Consider the following 25,339-nt stretch of genomic DNA (forward strand, 5'->3'; position numbering starts at 1 on the left):
TATCTTCAATGTTGTCATCATTTAGTTTGTTTTGAAGTTTAAATGAACCGATTATATCTTCTTTTTGAAGACCAGCATTAAAACCTTGTGAGAATCGTTGATACTCAGGTTGAAAACTCGACTTTGTGAAAATTATGAAATTATCATCATCCAAAAAGTTGGGAGTAAGGAGCATCTTTAAAAGTAAGCAGGTTTTTCCACATCCGCTTGAACCAACTATGAGACATCTTCATGAATTTGGAAGATTTTTATGGTTGTTAAATTTTATCTCATTTTCCCAAATGGGTAAAAAATCATTCATTTATATATTTGGAAAACAGGTTATTTAATTTTTTATTGGCTTTTTTTCGAAACTCCATGTTTTATCCGAACTTCAGGTTTAATTTCAAGATAATCCTTTATTATATTTAGTCCATGGGCCCAGGCATATATCGGTACCATCTGAGGAAACCAAACTTTAGGGCTACTAAGTTATTGGTAGGGACTACATGATTATTTCAATATGTGATAACCGTTCCAGAAGAGCAGCTAAGTGTATGTATTTTGCATTTTTACCATTTTACCATTCTGAGATATTGACGTTTTGGGGGAAAAATCACACAATGGACTATTGACACATCCCATTAAGGTAATATCATTCAATAACAGCTCAGGATATCCAGATTTGATTGCCTTTTCGCTTTCATTATGCGGAGGGTGGGTACATTCCAGAGATGATAACTACCAATAAGCTGCCAGTCTGCAATGGTGATCACATCAAAATATGATCTATAGATAGATACACCAATCCAAAAATCATAACTAGGATTGGTTTCCTTAGATGGTACCGACAAGTGGAATTTCTGGCCTGGCCCATGGACTAAGCTGCCAGTCTGCAATGGTTATCACATCAAAATATGATATATATATATATATATATATATATATATATATATATATGTATATATGTATATATATTTATATATATATATGTATATATGTATATATATTTATATATATATATGTATATATGTATATATATATATATATATATATATATATATATATATATATATATACACACCAATTCAAAAATCATAACTAGGATTGGTTTCCTGAGATGGTACTGACAAGTGGAATTTCTGGCCTGGCCCATGGACTAAGCTGCCAGTCTGCAATGGTTATCACATCAAAATATGATCTATATATAGACACCAATTCAAAAATCATAACTAGGATTGGTTTCCTTAGATGGTACCGACAAGTGGAATTTCTGGTCTGGGCCCATGGACTAATTTATACAATATGTTATGTTGATATTTCCCTGAAAATGACAATCGTTAATAATATAAAGAACCAATCCACGAAACATGGTCGTCATTTGTTCAGTCTCTTCACTTGAAAGAAAAGGTGTATTATCACACTCGTACTTTACATTTATTTCTCGAATCAATCTTGTGAAGTAATTCATTTTTGGTGTAAATCTCAAAGAATTATATTCCTTTTTATATTTTTTATTATCATTAATTAGAAGATAATCACAGAACATACATTGTTTTTGGTTTTTGACTCAGTGTTTAATCCACGTCTTTGACACACAGGACAATTCTCAAATTTGTCATGTGGACAATCAGGAAATTCAAGAGGCTCAAAATCTGGTAAACTATTCATATTTATGAAGTAAAACTTTACTTCAAATAAAATTCATCTTCGGTATCTTCGGTACTTTCATTGGGGCTTTCACAATCATCTATAAAACTACTTTCATAACTATCGTTTGAACACAAACTCTCAGTATCATAACTGTCTTCTGTTCCATCAGAGAAACTATCATCACTCTCATAATCTTCAAAATCTTCAGTTGAATAATGACTCATACTTAATTAGTATAAAAAACATCACCATCTATATCTATATACTTTTTTTCATTCACAGATTAAGACGACATTTTTTATATTAAAGGTAATTTTAAAATGGTCCTTAACTACTATTGAACGAAATGTCATTTCACCTGATATATTAACATCCTTTATTTCATCAGGATTTACATATTTTGGCTTGTTGAAAAAAAAATACAAATTTCTCCTTGCATATTACAGATGGTCTTATCTTTTCTTTCTGAAGCTTCATCCATAAGGTTTTTCTTTTTTGATACATTTTCTTGTTTCATTGCTCTTTCTAGTTTTGAATATATTGCCAGAAAGAGAGGAGAAACTTTTGTTCGAGTTACTTTTATTGATGTTCTTCCAGATATACTAAAAGCCCTTCCACTGAAGGAAATTGAAGAACTCATATTATTCACCATAATTGTTTTTATCCAATAGTTGTTATATTTATCTTTGTTCAATTTTACATCCTTGACATATTTCTCAGAATCTTTTACAAGTGAAGAGATTGATTGAAACTTGCCTTTTGTGTCTTCATACATTGTATTTATGAAATGAAAAAAGTTAGAGGATAAAAATGCTTTTAAGCACAGATTCACCTGTAAATTAAATGGAATTTTCATCAAGAAAATTTTATTTTCAGCAAAGTTTTGTTTTATAAATATGGTGAATACAACATACTGCGATGTTTGTAATCATGAATAAAAATGTTATAAAAAAAAAACACCTTCAAACCATCAAACACACATTCAATCTTTTCAGACAAATATCTCCACTTGACCAATAAACAAAACATTATGATAGATGTGATAATGATATTCTTTAATTTTTTTGATAACAAACACCTTCAATCATGCAAGCACAAGAAAAAGGAAGAAAGGGAAGGTGCTACGAAATTCTCCATTGAAAACACTGATGGGGCATTTAAAGGACATATAAAAATAAGATTGTTTCACTTTCAAGACCCTGGACCATCTTCAATCATTGAAGCTGTTGATATGGTTAAACAAAGTATTGAAACTCTAATTAAAAACACATGAAGTGAAATGAAAACTTTTAAGTTTTATATGGGAGTAAAATTGAATGTGGTTCAATAAGGCAATGAAACTACTCCCGATATGAGGACAAACCCTCACTTTATCTCATCATTACAAGATTTTGTAAGATGTGATGTTTACGATGAACTCCAGAGACAAGAACAAGATGTTGATAACAATGTAGTAGGTCATGGATTTGCTATTACAAAAATAATCTTTATCGATATTCACATCTTAAAATCAGATCCTCTTCAAGCTTCTTCTTATACTGATTTACCAAAAGAGATAAAACTTAAGAAAGCAGTTGTTAATATTCAAAACAAAGATAATAAATATTTTCTATGGTCTGTTCTTGCTCACTTACATCCTCCCCAATGGAAACCTGAAAGGGTTGAACATTATAAGAAATACGAGAATACATTAAATGTTAACGATTTAAATTTTCCAATTGTCACTGAGAGATATTCCGAAATTTGAGAAAATGAATAATCTATCTGTTAATGTATATGTATTAACGGATAAAAAACAAAGTTCAGATATTAACTTGCCGGGAGGTGACGATGGTTCCCGAGCGGTATTTGACGATGTACATTGTTTCAGAAGTCAAGGATGAGACAATGTGATAATTTTTGACCAAGTTATAAAAATGATCAACAGGATGTGGTACGAGTGACAGGTTATGAGATGCAAAATGTCGAAAACCCGGTTTCGTTCAACAACTTTCAAAATTTGACCTTTGCATAACCTTTAAAGGTCACAAAACAATGTTGTGGACATTAAAATAAGGAAACAGGATACGTGCTATAGTTTATTGGAGTTAGTTCGTCGAAGAAGGTCGACAACCCGGTTCGATTCCCACAACTTTGAAAATTTGACCTTTGTGGCCTTTAAAGGTCAAAGGTCAAGGATTATGACCTTTGGTGCAAAACTTCCTCTGGAACATTCCAGGAACAATATAATGTCATATAGGCTATATGGCATTTCGCACTCCTCGGATTATCCATACTTTGATGAAATCAGCGTAAAAACAAAGTTGAAGGGGGCGCCACAGCCAAGGTGTTCGAGATAGAGCAAAATGGTTTCAAGACCTTAGGTGGGGAATGACCTCAAGATTATGCATAAAAAATATTGTCATCCGAGCTCTCAAAGTTTGGGCGGTCGTATGATTTTTATGTCAAAATTCGCAATTTTCTAAGTTTTTGACTTTCTGACCTTGACCTTAGGACGAAAAAGAAAAATCGGACAACGACAAGTTTTAGATCATTCATTTTGCTATTCAAATACTGAAGAATCCATTCCATTCAGTCAATTCCCTCGGAGAAGATAGATATTTAATCCGACTACCCCCTAAAAATGGCTATTTTTGGGCGTGGCTCCGCCCATGAAGGGCATAGCACACCCTCATCCAGAAAAACACAAATAGACATTGATATCGAACACATAACCACGTTTCATCAAGATCGGATCAAAGCCCACGGAGTTATGCTCTGGACAGACAGACAGACACACAGACAAGCCGGTAGGCGGACAGGGGTAGTCGACTATCCAATAGAACCTGACTCGATGGGCCCGTTCGATGGGGAAATCACCTGAGGATTAAGCATAAGAAAATTCATGATTCTAGCTTCAAGGGTTAATGCTGCAGATTGTTTTTTTCGTTAAAATACCCCCACATTTAGAGGTTTTTCAGCCGTTGCGAGCCAACGGAGGGGCCCATAGCAACGGTTCTTTCTCACACATAACTAGGACATTCCATGAACCTACCATACCAGTATCATGTATATCAGACTCATAGTCTCTGAGATATAACGAACTTCGTTTTTTATTGTTTTTGACCAGGGTTCATTCAAAGTCTATCTTCTCCGACAGTTTTCATCGGATCTGGCTGGAAATTTTTGGCAATATGGCTGAATGTACTGCCCACAGTCGGTCATGGCCCGATTTTTGTTTTTCGAAAAAATTAATTTTTAATGATTTTTCAAATATTTCAAAGTCCCGTTGCTGGGCAACCAAAGGGGCATTAGCAACCAGTACCTACGTGGCACAACGACGTCATAAACTGGTCCTACCACCCAAATTTCATCAAAATCGAACAAATGCAAGGGGGTCAAAAACCCCCGACAAACACACACACGGACAAGCAGGAAGGCGGACATGGTAAGTCGACTACCCAATAGAACCTGACGTGATGGGCCCGTTCGATGGGGAATGACCTGCGGATTAAGCACAAGAAAATTCATGATTCTAGCTTCAAGGGTTAATGGTGCAGATTGTTTTTTCGTTAAAATACCCCCACATTTAGAGGTTTTTCGGCCGTTGCTAGGCAACGGAGGGGTCCATAACAACGGTGCTTTCTCACACATAACTAGGACATACCATGAACCTACCATACCAGTTTCATGTATATCTGACTCATAGTCTCTGAGATATAACGAACTTCGTTTTTTTATTGTTTTCGACCAGGGTTCATTCAAAGTCTATTTTCTCCGACAGTTTTCATAGGATCCGGCTGGAAAATTTTGACAATATGGCTGAATGTACTGCCCACAGTCGCTCGTGGCCCGATTTTTGAAAAAAATGATTTTTTATGATTTTTCAAAAATTTCAAAGTCCCGTTGCAAGGCAACAGTGGTGTCCATATCAACGGTTCTCATTTGCACACAACTAGGTCATGGTATGAACCTACCAACCAAGTTTCATCGAAATCGCCATTGTGTTAACTGAAATCGCCATTTTAAATACTGATGATAAGGGTAGAACAAATGTCAAAAAAAAAAAAAATTCGACTAGATCGACTACCCAACAGACCGACACCACAACCAACAAATAAGGGAAGATCAAAAAACAAATTTTAGTTTTTTTCGAAATTTTTTTTCGAAAAATTTTTTTTTTTCGACACGATCGACTCCCCAACATAACGAATATAGTGGTCACTCTGGCTGGCGCTCGTGAACCAAAAACAAGTGGGCGTGGCTCCGCCCACAATGGGCAATATGAGCTGCTACCCGACTATCTGTCACCGCCCATTTCTTCAAAACCTATCTTCTCCCTCAAAATTGACCGAATCAAACTGAATTTTTTATATGTTGTACATATGGCCAATGCGCACAATTTCTCGAGCGGGAATTTCGATAAAAAAATCGAGAAAAAATATGAAAAAAACAAAAATTACAAGTGGGCATGGTTCCACCCACAATGGGTGTGGGACGCCCATCGCCAGAAAGACAAAACTAGGCATTGATATCAACATCATATTCAAGTTTCATCGAAATCGGATCACATCCCATGAAGTTGTGCTCTGGACAGGTAGACAGACATACATACAGACACACAGACATAACGAATATAGTGGTCACTCTGGCTGGCGCTCGTGAACCAAAAATGTCAAACAACTATAAAAATGATGAAACACACATTGACCTTCTCTACTTTACTTCAAAGGAAAAATCACATTATGCTTTCATCAAATATTTATCAAGATCAACCAAATCACAACTATACAAGAGAAAATGTAAAATGTATCAACTCTCAACTCTCAACTCCTTTCTCAGATGTCTCAACTCCTTTCACACAAAAGAACGATTAAATCAACATTCGAAATATTGTCGGAATCATAAATCAACCAAAATCAATTTTCCAAAAGCAGGTTCAATCATACCATTTAAAGATTTTAACAAATCTATAAAACATCCATTTGTGATATATGTTGATTTTGAAAGTATCCTTGAAAAGAAAGATACTGTTTTTCCAAATCCAAAGAAATCATACACAAATAAACATCAAAAACATAATCCTTGTGGTTTCTGTTATGATATCAAATCATCTGTTGGTGATGAATACAACAAGTTAGAACTTTCTAGAGGAGAAGATGCCTCAGGGGAGTTTGTAAGACGATTGGAAAAAGACTGTATAAGACGAAGAGAAATAATGGTTAAAACCTATGAACCAATGTCATTAACAAAGGGAGAGAAAAGGGAATTTAGAAAAAACAGTATCTGTCATATTTGTGAGGATAAAATTGAGGGAGAGGTCAAGGTTATGGATCACTGTCATCTTACTGGTAAATATCGAGGTCCAGCTCATTCCCGTTGTAATCTTAATTACAAGCCCCCAACCTTTATTCCTGTCTTTGTTCACAACAATGCTCACTATGACACACATCTCTTTATGAATGAACTTTCAAAGACATCTGGAGATATTTCTGCCACTCCTAACACAGATCAAAAATACATCTCATTCACAAAAACAATTCATACATCCCCCATCAACCATATCAGATTTCTTGACACATACAAGTTTATGGCAAGTCCATTATATAACTCAGCATCAAATATTAAAAACTTACCGAATCTTACATCACATTTCTCAAATCAAGAAGAGATTGATCTTATATCACAAAAGGGAATATATTCGTAAGAATATATGGATTCATTTGAGAAGTTTAAAGAAACACAACTTCCTTCAAGGGAAAGTTTCTATTGCAAGTTGAATAAAACTGATATTTCCGATAGAGATGATACACAAGCTAAAAAGGTTTTGGAGAAGTTTAATATAAAGAATCTTGGAGAATATCATGATTTGTATCTTTAAACTGATGTATTGTTATTGGCTGATGTGTTTGAAACTTTCAGAACAGTCTGTCATAATAAAAATTCTTAAGGATTATACCCCACTCATTATTACACAGCCCCGGGTTTGGCTTGGAGTGCTTTGTTAAAAATGACAAAACAGAATTTGGAATTAATCAGTGATATAGATATGCTTTTAATGATAGAGAAGGCTAAAAGAGGAGGAATATCTCATGTATGTTCCAAGAGATATGCAAAAGCAAATAAATATCTTCCTCATTATAATTAGAATGAGGACAACTCTTACCCGATGTATTATGATGCGAACAATTTGTATGGGTGGGCGATGTCTCAATCTTTACCTTATGGAAAACTTAAATGGGTTAAAGAAAAACATTATGAAAAAGTTTTACAAGACATTATCTCCTCTCAAAATAATTGGATGAAGCTGAAGTTGGATATTATTTTGAGCTTGATTTAAAATATCCAGAAGAACTTCATAACAAACATAAAGACCTACATTATGCCCCTGATAAATAAAGTCCAAGAAAAGAATGGTTAAGTGATTACCAACAGTCATTTAATATAAAAGTTAAATCTACAGAAAAACTACTTGCAACATTGAATGATAAAGAAAGTTATGTTTTGCATTAAAGGAACTTGAGACAATATTTATCTGCTGGGTTGAGAGTGAGGAAAATTCATTGGATTTTGAAATTTAAACAGTCATTGGTTAAAGAAGTATTTTGATTTTAATACAAAAAAGGAGAACATAAGCAAAAGCAGATTTTGAGGACTTTTATAAATTTATGAATAATGCTGTATTTGGAAAGACTATGGAAAATGTTAGGAATCGACAAAACATAAGACTTGCTACATCTTGGAAACAGGCTTCAAAGTTAATTAATATACCAAGTTTTGAGCAAGCGGAGGTGTTTTCAGAGAACTTTTGTGCTGTTCATTTGAAAAAAAGAGAGTATTTAAATGGATAAACCTATTTATATTATAATATCAATTCTGGACTTATCAAAGTCGTTAATGCATGACTATTACTATAATAATTTAAAATCAAAGTATAAGGATAATGTGTCATTGTTATATATGGATTCAGATAGTTATATATTGGAAATTAAGACAAGTGATGTGCATGATGATTTGATTGATAATATTGATATCTATGATACAAGTAATTATAAGTCAGGTAATGTATTGTTTTCATCAAAGAATAAAAAGGTTATTGGTAAGTTTAAAGATTAATTGGGTGGGAAGGTCACGAGTGAATTTATAGCATTGAGATCAAAGTCTTATGACTTCACGTATATTGATAATAATAACATTGAAAGGTGTGATAAGAAGCTGAAGGGAATAAAGAAAAATATAATCAAGGAAACAATAAACTTTAAAAATTATTACAACTGTTTAATCTTAAAGAAGGAAAAGTACAGAAAAATGAATACAATAAGAAGTTATAAACATCAATTATATACAGAAGAGATAAATAAGAAAGCATGTGGAGCTTTTGATGATAGAAGATATATTTTCGAGAATGGAATCAATTGTCTCCCTTATGGTTATAAGGGGAAGTGTTCCGATATTGGGTTTGGAATTTTAACAGGCTACCGCCGTCTTTTTACTGATTTATAGATGATAGAACCAAGCAATAACCAAACGAAAGAGTGGAGATGTAATCAGCCTTGCTATTTAAATGGGAAACATAACGAATGTGAGAAATATCAAATAAGTCTTATTTAAGAAATAACCGGGGTAAAAGTAGATAAAACCAATGAGTGGATAAATTTAATTACAAATAAGTTGGAGGATGTAAAGAAAAAAATATATATCCTTGAATGGACCGAAAACTTTGATGGTTATCAATTGAACAATGGAAAAAAATTTACTACAATCTCAAAATTATTTAAAAAAAAGTTTTTCCCTTTTCCCCCATTCATTTGAATGGGCGTCCAAGAAACCCCATTTATCATGTACTGCCATTTTATTGTATTATCATATTTTGCTTGTTAAAATTATCAATTGTCAAACTTACCTCAAATTGGCCTTTGGCTGCAACAGAAGTTGAATAGAAATAAACCTTTTATTTATTCTTTCATTCAACATTGTAGAAGATTGATTTTGGTTTAGCTCTGCCCTGTGTCTTCTGTTGTAAATAATTGCATTTGTTTTGCTGCACCTCATCAATCCTTGCTTTCCCATGCTGTACACCTTGCTTAATAAAACCTTTGATTGGTCTACATGCCCTTTCCTTGGCTTAGCTATAAATAAACCTGCTTGTTATCAATGTACCCAGTTTGTCACATATTTTCCTCCAGTGGTCCAGCATAGTCTGTACGTAGTTAGCCAGGAAATTTTATCCCACGGGATTTGAAATTGTTAGCCGGTGCGTACTTGGCAGCTCTGCTCGGCTGCACCTGATACAGTAAGTTCCACACAAGTACGCAACGAGGGCACGAGACCCCCATTTGTGCAGCTGTCCACAGGTAAGGTACCACGCGAAGTAGTGAAACCCTGCCAGGATTTGCAGTATCAATTGGCGCTCGTGGTTGCTTTACAACCAGCCGGAGCATGAAGTTATTCATGCCCGGTGGCCTCAGGACTGGGTGGTCGGGAGGAACTAGAGTCCTTCCCCTCGTCGTGAAACTCTAACGCCGGATCCATAACAAAATACACATTTTATGCATCACATATTGCACATTATGTCCATAAATATTGCTGCGGCCCAGGCAGTTAAAGAGCAGGTTTTGAGTCGCTGATGACTTCGCGTGATTCAAAGGTTGTAATCACATTAATAATCGTTGGCCAATTATTTTCTTACATTTGAAACTCAAAATATGCTAAAATTAACTTTTCAGTCAAAACTTTTGTCAGTGATCGAAAAACAGACCGGAATTTACTGGAGATGCTATGACGTCACATTCTCCGAAAACTTCGTGAACATTCGGAAACATCGTGCGAACAATGGCGAGATGCGAATCAGAGAGTGATTTCAGCAGCGATGAAATTGAGTGTTTTCATTCTGATATTGCCGAGGACAAGTCGGAGGATGATGGGAATTTATACTATGGAGTTTCTGGCCCTGAGCCATATAAATTTGCGCCACTTGCAAGTGCCAGAAAACGGCCGATTTCGTGTTCAAGTGGCAGGACTGACTGCCCGGCAGTTCACACTGACAGACTCCACCAGACGGATTGGTTTGTAGATTTTCATTTTGTTGTTCGATGCATAAAATAATGTAAAGTTTGATTCGTCTGTGACTTGATATAATAATTTTAACCCTCAAGTCACTCAAGAGTCAGCAATAGAATGAATCAATAATGGACCCAAATATATTATACACCATAGCCTTGGCGTTGAAGTCTTTCTGACAGCTGAGCTTGACCCCAGCGAAAGTGAACAGTGAGAACAAACCCCAACTTTCAAGAGACTGTTGTGGCATATCAATACCAAAACATGTTTAGCCTCATTGGGAAATATTCTACCAAATTTAGAAAAAAAAGTGGAAAATTGATCAATTTTTTACAATTGAAATGAAATAGCCCAATTTGCTGATGATGTTAAAAAAGTAATTTAATCAACAATAAGTTGATTTGTTGAGAAATTTTTTCATGCTTGTGTTTTTCAGAAAGTTTATTTATGTCTTTTTCCGTGTACTCTTTAAGAATACATTTCAAGGTTTTTCTCACTTCAACTCAACAATTGATTCAGTGACAGAGCAGTATCTGGAAAACTTGTCAACCAACAACTCATATTCACAGAGTGGTGATCAGATGTGTTTATGCCTTCGTAATCCTCGGCTGTGAAATGGTCACCACAAATGACAAGTCTATCCAAAGGGTCCTCTTTACCCGTTTTCTTTGGGGGAAAATTCGCCCGTTTTGTTTGTACAAATCTTATCCACTGCCGGCGAATGTTTTATTCCTTTGGGAATCGGTGGGAGCGATTACCCATTTTCCAGCCATTTTCGCAAAACATGATGACACACATACGAGGCATGATGTACAAATATCCAAATAACTTTGTTCTACAATAATTAAAAATAAAAAGGATAATATAGACAGTTGCAAGCTCAAAAAAGCGAAAGAACGGCCCGCTGAACTGGACACTTCTTCAATGAGCAAGTGAGCATCCGCTTTGTTTTGGAGAACGTGACGTCACAATCCATATATGGCACGTGGATGTTTTTTTCAACAGCCTCGAGAAATAACAACTTCGGAGTTAAATTTCATTAATTTTCCCAATAGTTAGGCAACCACAATAGTTTGCATCGAACTATTTAATGCACATATAATCATGTTGAAAAATTTTCAGATCATGTTTGGTGACCTGCAACCTGCTCTTTAAGTTAATTCCCCCGACCCAATTGTCGTGGACGGGCGGTTAACACCGACCTGATCAGATAGCCGAACGATCTCCCTTGGAGGCGAACAGCCGAATTCCTGAGAGATTATGGTGCGTAGGACATAGGACGGCAAGGACATGTAACAGATGGAGGCACTTGGACAGAGGACAAGGGCTTATACTCAAACCCACAATGAATAAACAGACCCAAGCAATCATTAATAAATAGGGGCTTAATGGACATAAATCAAATATTCAAAATGGAAATAAATCAAACGTGGTATTAATGGGTGAGGTAATTAGAGCCTCAAGTCGAGGTGCGTCTCTCCACACGGACTTTAATGCAGACAAAGAGAAAATAAAATAAAATCCTCCCTTTATTCTGGCACTTAGCTTTGTCCAGAGATTGTCTTTTATGAACTTGGCGATCGAGCTGCGGAATCCTGCGCAGGATACTGCACCCAAAATGGCACCAAGCCGCTCTCTGCAGTCACGTACATGAGGTTATTTTATTCGTGAGGCGGTATTCAATGTCATGCTCACCAACTGCCTTGCGGCTTCTTCTCATGAATGAATATGCCAAATGTTCCTCTCTTACAGGAGGTCTGCTCACAACGATCGCCCGCCTTCCTCCTTTAACACACAACAGAATCGCACCAAGTTCGCACACTCTTTCTCTCTTTCTCTAAATTGTACAACTTTGCGAATCAGCCAAACAGGAATGGCTAGCATCTTGCCCAGTGTGCGGCAAATTCAGCAGCCCAAACACGAGAATCGCGCAGCGTTCTTCACCATGTCGAGGAGAAGCAACAGTCATGCCATTCTCTTCCAACCACCAACTCCTCACTCCTTCTCTCTGAACCTTCCTCTTTGATCGCACAATGCGATACTCCGCTCCTAACTCTATCTTCCCTCTCACGTCACGCCCCTCAATCATCCACTCCGGCGGTGTGGTTTGTGAGTTGTCATTCCTGGAGGTGGAGTTTCTTGCCTGCTTGGACGTGCAGCTTGGTTATTGTTGTTTTAAGGACATGATCTCTTTTTATCGCCGGTCTTGAAATGCAAAAACATAGGAAAAGGTCACAGGGGGGCAATCACATACTGGGAGAAATTATCCTAAAACCCTACCTAATTAACACAGCAATGGTGACACGGAACGGTAAAGCTCTCAGTTTGTCTCCTACATGTCCACGGGAGATGCTGCACTATGAAATTATTCCATCGGCCCCAAAAACCATAACATTATTATATACACCACACACACACACACACACACACACACACACACACACACACACACACACACACACACACACACACACACACACACACACACACACACACACACACACACACACACACACACACACACACACACACACACACACACACACACACACACACACACACACACACACACACCCTTGAAACAGTACTCTGACGACATTCAAATGGAATTTGGCCGAGATAAGTGTGCCAAATGCACATTCATATGAGCAAGATCAACAAAAAAAATTGACACAAATACAACAATACAGGAATGAGACAACAAAGTAAACAAATACCTCGGAGTAGAAGACTGCCACCAAATATGTCACAAACAAATCCGCAAAACAATTACCAAAGAATACCTGCAGAGAACGAGGTTGTTCCTGAAAACATACCTTTCTCTAAGGAACACAATCAAAGCCGTCAACCAACTCGCAATACAGCTGTATTTCAATACAGCTGTGGAATAATAAACTGGCAACAATCAGAAATAAATAAACTGGACAACAAAACAAGGAAATTCCTCACCATCCACAAAGTGTTTTATAAAAATCAATGCATCCCGAGAATGTACCTAACGACACGAGAAGGAGGTGGTGACCTGATGGAGCTCAACCAAGTGCACAGAACGAGCAACTGTAAGATTGGATGAATACGTGAACCAGACTACCGAATCCAATTTGTAAGCAAACATGAAGGTATCCCAAACCCACCCAGCAAAAACTTCCCATGGACAGGTTCGAATGGAAGATGTCACTCAAGAAACTGAAACAACAAAAAATACATACAGCCCCACCAATTGCACTAACAACAGCTCCAACAATTGCAAAAATAAACAAAACAAAAATATAAAACGAATCATAAACAGATATACACCGAGAATGTGTAAAACGATAAAAGAGCAGAAAGGTATTTAAAAAAGAAGAGTTGGACAGATTAGGAATAGACAAAGAAGGCTCTTTGTAATGGTGAAGAAGAGGTCAGCTCAAATGGGATGGAGAACGAATCATTAAAAATGCCCAAGACTGAGGACACGACATCAATGGCTTTAATAAAATGGTGGGACTGAGTCAATCAGACAAGTGTAGGTTCCGTAAGGTAGAAACAGAAAGTACAAGCCACGTCCTATCGGGAAGTAAAAAAACCTCATGTCAGAACAGCTGTACACCCAAATGCACAACAAAGTGAGTAGAGTTATCTGTTGGCACATCTGCATAAATTTCAATATCCCAATTTCAGAAAACTCATGGAAACATGAACCAAAAGCAATCACTGAAAACAAGGAAGTAATGCTCACATTCGACCTCATGATCCCATAGAGCGTGGACATGGAAAAGAAAGCACTGTAACCGGATATCATTCTTGGGTAAAAAAAAGAGAGAAGGCATTGCTAATTGAAGTGTTAATTGCAGTGATTTTGGACTAAACGATGCAGAAATCAAGAAAATGGCCAAATACCAAGACCTCAAGCATGGAGTGAAAAGATCCTGGAAGCTGAAGAATGCCAAAGTTGTACAAGTGAAAGCTGGAGCTTCAGGAATGATGAGAAAAACCTCACAGAGATATTAAAAACCATCCCTGGGAATATTACTACGAACGAACTTCAGCTGGAAGCTGTCCTGGGCTCAGTAACGATCCTGAAGAGAGCCCTCGGAACAAAACCTTGAGAACAGAAAACTTCACAAATTGATCTGTGAATCATGAACCCCTTACCGAAATGATGGTGGACACTGAGCCCACCCTGAAAGGGACTCCATTCCACGTTCTGAAACCTGCATATGAAGATACCAATCAACGACACACACACACACACACACACACACACACACACACACACACACACACACACACACACACACACACACACACACACACACACACACACACACAAAACATGAAATAAAAGTAAAAAACACACTTAGTGCACTCTATCCAATCTTATTCATTCACGTGGGAACACAGAACATACATGGATGGCTCTATCCAATCTTATTCATTCACTTGGGAACACAGGACATACATGGATGGCTCTATCCAATCTTATTCATTCACTTGGGAACACAGGACATACATGGCTCTCTCTAATCTTATTCATTCACTTGGGAACACAGGACAGACATGGCTCTCTCTAATCTTATTCATTCACTTGGGAACACAGGACAGACATGGCTCTCTCTAATCTTATTCATTCACATGGAAAGACAGGACAGACAAGGCTCTATCTAATCTTATTCATTCACATGGTAAGAAGGGACAGACACGGCTCTCTCTAATCTTATTAATTCATATAGGAACATGAGACAGACACTGCTCTATCTAATCTTATTCATTCAATGAGAACACTGGACAGACATGACTATTTAATGTTATTCATTCAAATGGGAACACTTGACAGATGTGGCACCTCCGCCAGGCTGATTTGTTTACATTTTGTATCCCACTGATGGGCAGGATCTGGATTCAGATCTGAACTAAAATTTAATCAGCTTGTTTGTGTCACCGACCCAACTCATCCACCAAGTTTCGTCTGAATCCGTCTCTAACTTTTTGATGTATCGTGCAACAAATCGTTTTAGCCCAATGCTGAAAAATGAAAGAAAAAAAATCACTTAAAAGATTATCGGATCTGGGTGCAGATTCAGATCTTCCCAAAATCGAAAGAATTTGTCCTTCTTACAAACCAAAGCTCTCCACCAAATTTCATCTGAATCTGTCCAAAACATTTTGAGATATCTTGTCTACAAACAGACAGACAGACAGGGGTGAAAACATAATCTCTATCCTCCTTCAGTGGCGGTGACTGCAGAACAGTCTTTCTTGTTGCAATAGTACAATCCACCACTCCCACTTGTTTGTATTATGGTATAACCCACAACTCCCACTTGTTTGTATTATGGTACAATCCACAACTCCCACTTGTTTGTATTATGGTACAATCCACAACTCCCACTTGTTTGTATTATGGTACAATCCACCACTTCCACTTGTTTGTATTATGGTACAATCCACCACTCCCATTTGTTTGTATTATGGTACAATCCACCACTCCCACTTGTTTGTATTATGGTACAATCCACAACTCCCACTTGTTTGTATAATGGTACAATCTGTGGTGTCCGAGGTGCAGACAGATACGAGCCGAGAGTGTAGTTGTAACTCTGGTTTATTGCGTACTCGGATGCGCACCACTCTGAGCCTCTAGCGGGCGCGTGCAGATATATGCATGCCTAAGCATGTGACTATTATCACAAATACTCCACGCCCCCTCAGCGCTCTATGCCCATACACTACACTCCTCCCTCCTAAAAGTATGATTATAAAATGGCAACATGATACAAATCAAAAATCATTGACACTATGACACATAAAGCAACTAGTGACAAAATGGCACTTAGCAAAAGCATTGGCACTAGTACACAAAAAGCAACTGGAGAAAAAGGACACTAATCATCCAAAATCCCCCCAAGTACCACGTCTCTTGATCCGCCCTGGGCGGACAGCACCACCAGACGGCCCATGCTTACACGCCTTCTGGCTAGGTCGAGGTGACACCCCAGGCGAACCTCCCCCTGCACCATCAAACGCCCCCGGCCGACAAGCTTGCGCGTCTCCCTCGGACAGGACCGAATCAGGTAAACACCCCGAGTCCGCTAGCCCCTTGGGCGCCAGCACGTCTGGCCTTGACGATATCAGAGGTGGGGGTGACGCTGAACAGCGAATCTGCCTCGGCTCCCCGCCATCAATCCGAACCAGGCGATTTGCTGGCTCCATTACCTTTCCAGGTTCATCGGTGGCTGAACGTATCACATTTCCACACGGTAACGAAAACACATTAATACTGTCGGCGCAGATGTAAACTTCCCTTTACACCAAGCACGTTTCCACATCTCAACAAACGATCCTGCCTGCTCGTTAGTGGCAGAATGACACGACATTTTAACAAACGATCCTGCCTGCTCGTTAGTGGCAGAATGGCACAACATTTTAACAAACGATCCTGCCTGCTAGTTAGTGGCAGAATGACACAACATTTTAACAAACGATCCTGCCTGCTCGTTAGTGGCAGAATGGCACAACATTTTAACAAACGATCCTGCCTGCTAGTTAGTGGCAGAATGACACAACATTTTAACAAACGATCCTGCCTGCTCGTTAGTGGCAGAATGGCACAACATTTTAACAAACGATCCTGCCTGCTCATTAGTGGCAGAATGACACAACATTTTAACAAACGATTCCGGCACGTCAGGATGACACAACACTTTAACAAACCGTTTAAGGTGTTGAACACCGCCACGATGCACAAGTTCATTAAACACATCTGTGAGGAATGGCAGATCGTTGCCAGAACCCAATCTCTCAGGTATGCTTTTATTATCAACGATCGGCCGCAGCCCCTGCACAGCAATGCCCGTCGAAGCACCCTGCCAAACCACACGCTCCGGCCACCCAGAGAACGCACCGATCACAATCAAACACATTCCGTTCATGCACGGCTTATCGGCATTTGCCTGCCCAGCAGCGCAATGCTTAACCACTCGTTCAATGTCTCTCCCCAACTCCGGCCACCACAACAACCTTGTGAACAACCATAGCTCGGTTGCGAATGAAATGAAATGAATTTTCATTTGATTTATATATCAAAAGAGTTGTTAACATAGCCCAGGAATTTAGTGAGGGCCACATCTAGAATATTGTGTGCAGTTTTGGTCACCACAACTCAGGAAGGACATCGCTGCCATGTCGAAGGGTTCAACGCAGGACGAACAGATCGATTCCAGGCCTCACTCGACTCAGCTGAGGAGCGGTTGAAGGAGACAGGGCTTTATGCAATAGAAAGAAAGAGGATACGAGGCCATATGATTGAGATGTTTAAGGTATTGAAGGGCATCGACAAAATAAGTGCAGAAGAATTATTCAGCAGAGTAGACACAGTGATCGCACCAGGGGCATTGATTGAGAGTAAAGAAGAGTCGAGTTAAGAAGGTAGTGAGGTAGGGGTCTTTCACTCAAAGAGTAGTTGATGCATGGAACAGTCTCCCTGGAAAGGAATTGGGGACAGAAACAGTAGATGGGTTTAAATTGGAATTAGAGAGGAACCTGGAAGTTATGGAGATTGAGGGGTAGAGGAAAAAGCCTGGTGTTGGCTTCGTGGTTCGGGTGGTGGCTTGGGATCCCAGGGTCCTGAGTTCAAGCCCCGTTTGCCGCTGAATTAATATACACCAGGAGGTTGACTCAGCCTGTCATCCTTCCAAGCTCGGCAAAATGAGTACCACTGTACTGGTAAGGGGGACACTGCATCAGCGGCACAGCCGCATCCCAACCAATGATGCAACCAGCAGCCACAGGCTGCACGAGAGAGAGAGAGAGAGAGAGAGAGAGAGAGAGAGAGAGAGAGAGAGAGAGAGAGAGAGAGAGAGAGAGAGAGGTAGAGGGATGTTGGCAGGTCTTTTTGCAAGTTTGAGCATTGATGGATGGTTATGTGCATGTCTGCAGAGTGTTGTTGATGGGGGTGGGTCTTGTCAAGGGGTGTTGTGTGGTTGATGTTTTTTTTTTTTTTTTTTTTTTTACCCAAAACATGCCGACTCCTCTGGAAGTTTGAGAAAAAAGTCCGGAATTTTCTCGTGTTGATGTGGTGCAGGTATGATGGGCCGAAAGGTCACCACCTGCGTTTAACCACCGTGTGTATGACGTCACAAAATACACTTAACACATGAAAATGTCAAACGTCAACGTTCCCTGTCAGCGCACAGACGTGAAAGAGGATTAAACCACGTGAAGTGACATTCTCTCACGGTCACACGAGGTCTGTGATTTCCACAAGTTCATTACACCAACTAATAAAACCTTCCATGAGTTACACGCAAAGTTTATTGTTTGCATTTGGAGATTACTTACTGCCAGTCTGCTGTTTTCGTACTTCGCTGCAGTGATGTTTTGGGGGAGACAAGATGGCGGAAAGTGAACTTCCGGTGACGTCACTCCTCCGCATACAATCGCTGTGGACGTGACCAATCCAGGAGTCGAGATCAGTGGCCCAACGTCTCGTGCCGTCGTCATTCTCATGACGTCACATTTGCAGACGATGAACCGCAGGAGCCATTTGGTGGACCAGGGTGTGTTCCATTCCCAATGGGCTTGTGCAGCAATCGTCCAGTAACTCGCTTCAAACGAAATGATGGATGAGGAACGCCTGGTGTGGCGAGCCATGAAAACACTCCACTTTATTTGTGATGACGTTTGAACACATTTTCATTCATAACAACGGTCACACGGGAAACACCGGACAACCTGTTCACGACCCAGCGCTGGTCGCTCCGTGCCGCCAATCCACGCGTCACTCAGTCACCGTCACGTTTAAAACCATATCACGTTATCGGCGGTGTATAAGCACCAGATCTTGCTTTTTGTGTACGATAAGGAATATTATTCACGGGTTTCACACACTTTTACTAATTAAATCTTTCGGTGCGACTGCTGTTTGTTTTTTGAGGCGACAATCTTTGCCAAGACAACCCTGGGTCCTCGCGAGCGTGACCTCTAACCCCACATATGCAGAAATGCTGGCGGCTCGTGCGTTACTCGAGACCCTGGTGCGCCCGATCCTTGGCGACTGGCGGTGTGTATTCCATGTTCTTCATTCTGATTCCCGGTCGGTGTGGAAACCAGGGTGGGGGAGAAGGGGAGTGAGGAGGAGGGTGGGCGAGAAGGGGAGTGAGGAGGAGGGTGGGCGAGAAGGGGAGTGAGGAGGAGGGTGGGCGAGAAGGGGAGTGAGGAGGAGGGTGGGCGAGAAGGGGAGTGAGGAGGAGGGTGGGCGAGAAGGGGAGTGAGGAGGAGGGGGGGCGAGAAGGGGAGGGAGGAGGAGGGTGGGCGAGAAGGGGAGTGGGGAGGAGGGGGGGGGAGAAGGGGAGTGAGGAGGAGGGTGGGCGAGAAGGGGAGTGAGGAGGAGGGTGGGCGAGAAGGGGATTGAGGAGGAGGGTGGGGGAGAAGGGGAGTGAGGAGGAGGGTGGGCGAGAAGGGGATTGAGGAGGAGGGTGGGCGAGAAGGGGATTGAGGAGGAGGGTGGGGGAGAAGGGGATTGAGGAGGAGGGTGGGGGAGAAGGGGATTGAGGAGGAGGGTGGGGGAGAAGGGGATGGAGGAGGAGGGTGGGGGAGAAGGGGATTGAGGAGGAGGGTGGGGGAGAAGGGGAGTGAGGAGGAGGGTGGGGGAGAAGGGGAGTGAGGAGGAGGGTGGGCGAGAAGGGGAGTGAGGAGGAGGGTGGGCGAGGGAGTGAGGAGGAGGGTGGGGGAGAAGGGGATTGAGGAGGAGGGTGGGGGAGAAGGGGATTGAGGAGGAGGGTGGGGGAGAAGGGGATTGAGGAGGAGGGTGGGGGAGAAGGGGATTGAGGAGGAGGGTGGGGGAGAAGGGGATTGAGGAGGAGGGTGGGGGAGAAGGGGATTGAGGAGGAGGGTGGGGGAGAAGGGGATTGAGGAGGAGGGTGGGGGAGAAGGGGATTGAGGAGGAGGGTGGGGGAGAAGGGGATTGAGGAGGAGGGTGGGCGAGAAGGGGATTGAGGAGAAGGGTGGGCGAGAAGGGGATTGAGGAGGAGGGTGGGCGAGAAGGGGATTGAGGAGGAGGATGGGGGAGAAGTGGATTGAGGAGGAGGGTGGGGGAGAAGGGGATTGAGGAGGAGGGTGGGCGAGAAGGGGATTGAGGAGGAGGGTGGGGGAGAAGGGGATTGAGGAGGAGGGTGGGGAGAAGGGGATTGAGGAGGAGGGTGGGCGAGAAGGGGATTGAGGAGGAGGGTGGGCGAGAAGGGGATTGAGGAGGAGGGTGGGGGAGAAGGGGATTGAGGAGGAGGGTGGGGGAGAAGGGGATTGAGGAGGAGGGTGGGGGAGAAGGGGATTGAGGAGGAGGGTGGGCGAGAAGGGGATTGAGGAGGAGGGTGGGCGAGAAGGGGATTGAGGAGGAGGGTGGGGGAGAAGGGGATTGAGGAGGAGGGTGGGGGAGAAGGGGATTGAGGAGGAGGGTGGGGAGAAGGGGATTGAGGAGGAGGGTGGGGGAGAAGGGGATTGAGGAGGAGGGTGGGGGAGAAGGGGATTGAGGAGGAGGGTGGGGGAGAAGGGGATTGAGGAGGAGGGTGGAGGAGAAGGGGATTGAGGAGGAGGGTGGGGGAGAAGGGGAGTGAGGAGGAGGGTGGGCGAGAAGGGGAGTGAGGAGGAGGGTGGGCGAGAAGGGGATTGAGGAGGAGGGTGGGGGAGAAGGGGATTGAGGAGGAGGGTGGGGGAGAAGGGGATTGAGGAGGAGGGTGGGGGAGAAGGGGATTGAGGAGGAGGATGGGGGAGAAGGGGATTGAGGAGGGTGGGGGAGAAGGGGATTGAGGAGGGTGGGGAGAAGGGGATTGAGGAGGAGGGTGGGGGAGAAGGGGATTGAGGAGGAGGGTGGGGGAGAAGGGGATTGAGGAGGAGGGTGGGGGAGAAGGGGATTGAGGAGGAGGGTGGGCGAGAAGGGGAGTGGGGAGGAGGGTGGGCGAGAAGGGGATTGAGGAGGAGGGTGGGCGAGAAGGGGATTGAGGAGGAGGGTGGGGGAGAAGGGGATTGAGGAGGAGGGTGGGGGAGAAGGGGATTGAGGAGGAGGGTGGGGGAGAAGGGGATTGAGGAGGAAGGTGGGGGAGAAGGGGAGTGAGGAGGAGGGTGGGCGAGAAGGGGATTGAGGAGGAGGGTGGGGGAGAAGGGGAGTGAAGAGGAGGGTGGGCGAGAAGGGGAGTGAGGAGGAGGGTGGGCGAGAAGGGGATTGAGGAGGAGGGTGGGCGAGAAGGGGATTGAGGAGGAGGGTGGGCGAGAAGGGGATTGAGGAGGAGGGTGGGCGAGAAGGGGATTGAGGAGGAGAGGGCGAGAAGGGGATTGAGGAGGAGGGTGGGTGAGAAGGGGATTGAGGAGGAGGGTGGGGGAGAAGGGGATTGAGGAGGAGGGTGGGGGAGAAGGGGATTGAGGAGGAGGGTGGGGGAGAAGGGGATTGAGGAGGAGGGTGGGGGAGAAGGGGATTGAGGAGGAGGGTGGGGGAGAAGGGGATTGAGGAGGAGGGTGGGGGAGAAGGGGATTGAGGAGGAGGGTGGGGGAGAAGGGGAGTGAGGAGTAGGGTGGGCGAGAAGGGGATTGAGGAGGAGGGTGGGGAGAAGGGGAGTGAGGAGGAGGGTGGGCGAGAAGGGGAGTGAGGAGGAGGGTGGGCGAGAAGGGGATTGAGGAGGATGGTGGGGGAGAAGGGGAGTGAGGAGGAGGGTGGGCGAGAAGGGGATTGAGGAGGAGGGTGGGCGAGAAGGGGATTGAGGAGGAGGGTGTGGGAGAAGGGGAGTGAGGAGGAGGGTGGGCGAGAAGGGGATTGAGGAGGAGGGTGGGCGAGAAGGGGATTGAGGAGGAGGGTGTGGGGAGAAGGGGATTGAGGAGGAGGGTGGGGGAGAAGGGGATTGAGGAGGAGGAGGGTGGGGGAGAAGGGGATTGAGGAGGAGGGTGGGGGAGAAGGGGAGTGAGGAGTAGGGTGGGCGAGAAGGGGATTGAGGAGGAGGGTGGGGGAGAAGGGGATTGAGGAGGAGGGTGGGGGAGAAGGGGATTGAGGAGGAGGGTGGGGGAGAAGGGGATTGAGGAGGAGGGTGGGGGAGAAGGGCATTGAGGAGCAGGGTGGGGGAGAAGGCCAGTGACGAGGAGGGTGGGCGAGAAGGGGAGTGAGGAGGAGGGTGGCAGTGAGGAGGAGGGTGGGCGAGAAGGGGAGTGAGGAGGAGGGTGGGCGAGAAGGGGAGTGAGGAGGAGGATGGGCGAGAAGAGGAGGGTACGTACGTGTGATGTTCCATGTCGTGTGGTACGTACGCGTGATGTTCCATGTCGTGTGGTACGTGTGCCTGATGTTCCATGTCGTGTGGTACATACGCGTGATGTTCCATGTCGTGTGGTACGTACGTGTGATGTTCCATGTCGTGTGGTATGTACGTGTGATGTTCCATGTCGTGTGGTACGTACACGTGATGTTCCATGTCGTGTGGTGCGTACACGTGATGTTCCATGTCGTGTGGTGCGTACGCGTGATGTTCCATGTTGTGTGGTACGTACACGTGATGTTCCATGTCATGTGGTACGTACACGTGATGTTCCATGTCGTGTGGTACGTACACGTGATGTTCCATGTCGTGTGGTACGTACACGTGATGTTCCATGTCGTGTGGTACGTACACGTGATGTTCCATGTCGTGTGGTACGTGCACGTGATGTTCCATGTCATGTGGTACGTACGTGTGATGTTCCATGTCGTGTGGTACATACGTGTGATGTTCCATGTCATGTGGTACGTACGTGTGATGTTCCATGTGGTGTGGTACGTACATGTGATGTTCCATGTGGTGTGGTACGTACGTGTGATGTTCCATGTCGTGTGGTACGTACGTGTGATGTTCCATGTGGTGTGGTACGTACGTGTGATGTTCCATGTCGTGTGGTACGTACGTGCGATGTTCCATGTCGTGTGGTACGTACGTGTGATGTTCCATGTCGTGTGGTACGTACGCGTGATGTTCCATGTCGTGTGGTACGTACGTGTGATGTTCCATGTCGTGTGGTACGTACGCGTGCTGTTCCATGTCGTGTGGTACGTACACGTGATGTTCCATGTCGTGTGGTACGTACGTGTGATGTTCCATGTCGTGTGGTACGTACGCGTGCTGTTCCATGTCGTGTGGTACGTACACGTGATGTTCCATGTCGTGTGGTACGTGCACGTGATGTTCCATGTCATGTGGTACGTGCACGTGATGTTCCATGTCGTGTGGTACGTACGTGTGATGTTCCATGTCGTGTGGTACTTACGTGTGATGTTCCATGTCATGTGGTACGTACGTGTGATGTTCCATGTGGTGTGGTACGTACGTGTGATGTTCCATGTCGTGTGGTACGTACGTGTGATGTTCCATGTGGTGTGGTACGTACGTGTGATGTTCCATGTCGTGTGGTACGTACGTGTGATGTTCCATGTCGTGTGGTACGTACGTGTGATGTTCCATGTCGTGTGGTACGTACACGTGATGTTCCATGTTGTGTGGTACGTACATGTGATGTTCCATGTCGTGTGGTATGTACGTGTGATGTTCCATGTTGTGTGGTATGTACGTGTGATGTTCCATGTTGTGTGGTACGTACACGTGATGTTCCATGTCGTGTGGTGTGTACACGTGATGTTCCATGTCGTGTGGTACGTACGCGTGATGTTCCATGTCGTGTGGTACGTGCGCCTGATGTTCCATGTCGTGTGGTACGTGCGCCTGATGTTCCATGTCGTGTGGTACGTGCGCCTGATGTTCCATGTCGTGTGGTACGTACGCGTGATGTTCCATGTCGTGTGGTACGTACGCGTGATATTCCATGTCGTGTGGTACGTACGTGACGTTCCATGTCGTGTGGTACGTACGCGTGATGTTCCATGTCGTGTGGTACGTACGCGTGATGTTCCATGTCGTGTGGTACGTACGCGTGATGTTCCATGTCGTGTGGTACGTACGCGTGATGTTCCATGTCGTGTGGTACGTACACGTGATGTTCCATGTCGTGTCTTACGTACACGTGATGTTCCATGTCGTGTGGTACGTACACGTGATGTTCCATGTCGTGTGGTACGTGCACGTGATGTTCCATGTCATGTGGTACGTGCACGTGATGTTCCATGTCGTGTGGTACGTACGTGTGATGTTCCATGTCGTGTGGTACATACGTGTGATGTTCCATGTCGTGTGGTACGTACACGTGATGTTCCATGTCGTGTGGTACGTACACGTGATGTTCCATGTCGTGTGGTACGTGCACGTGATGTTCCATGTCATGTGGTACGTACGTGTGATGTTCCATGTCGTGTGGTACATACGTGTGATGTTCCATGTCATGTGGTACGTACGTGTGATGTTCCATGTGGTGTGGTACGTACATGTGATGTTCCATGTGGTGTGGTACGTACGTGTGATGTTCCATGTGGTGTGGTACGTACGTGTGATGTTCCATGTCGTGTGGTACGTACGTGTGATGTTCCATGTCGTGTGGTACGTACGTGTGATGTTCCATGTCGTGTGGTACGTACGCGTGATGTTCCATGTCGTGTGGTACGTACGTGTGATGTTCCATGTCGTGTGGTACGTACGCGTGCTGTTCCATGTCGTGTGGTACGTGCGTGTGATGTTCCATGTCGTGTGGTACATACACGTGATGTTCCATGTCGTGTGGTACGTACGCGTGATGT

The 25,339-nt window shown here is 43.3% G+C and overlaps 2 protein-coding genes across 7 annotated transcripts in view; one reads left to right on the forward strand and one right to left on the reverse strand.

The window, feature by feature from the left end:
- LOC147027459 (uncharacterized) overlaps positions 1-19,444 on the reverse strand; it is a 67,393-nt gene extending 47,949 nt beyond the window's left edge. The window contains exons 1-2 of one of the 5 annotated variants that reach the window (XM_085876895.1): positions 18,991-19,444; positions 14,806-14,864 (exon numbers count right to left, since the gene is read on the reverse strand). In XM_085876895.1, coding sequence (XP_085733021.1) covers positions 14,806-14,864; positions 18,991-19,302 — 371 coding nt within the window. In that variant the 5' untranslated portion in view covers positions 19,303-19,444. Of the gene's footprint in view, positions 1-14,805; positions 14,865-16,562; positions 17,336-18,990 lie in introns of those variants that run through there. The other 4 variants (XM_085876893.1, XM_085876894.1, XM_085876897.1 and 1 more) reach the window with 4 other exon arrangements.
- Positions 19,445-19,558: 114 nt separating this feature from the next.
- Positions 19,559-25,339, forward strand: part of MRPL40 (mitochondrial ribosomal protein L40) — a 30,162-nt gene continuing 24,381 nt past the window's right edge. For both annotated transcript variants that reach the window (XM_085876902.1, XM_085876901.1), the window contains exon 1: positions 19,559-19,711. In XM_085876902.1, the coding sequence (XP_085733028.1) occupies positions 19,653-19,711 (59 nt within the window). In that variant the 5' untranslated portion in view covers positions 19,559-19,652. The remainder of the gene's footprint in view (positions 19,712-25,339) is intronic.

The sequence above is a fragment of the Eptatretus burgeri genome, chromosome 4 (assembly GCF_056783735.1).
Source record: "Eptatretus burgeri isolate ZD-2024b chromosome 4, Ebu_testis_v1, whole genome shotgun sequence".
Classification (NCBI taxonomy): Eukaryota; Metazoa; Chordata; class Myxini; order Myxiniformes; family Myxinidae; genus Eptatretus; species Eptatretus burgeri.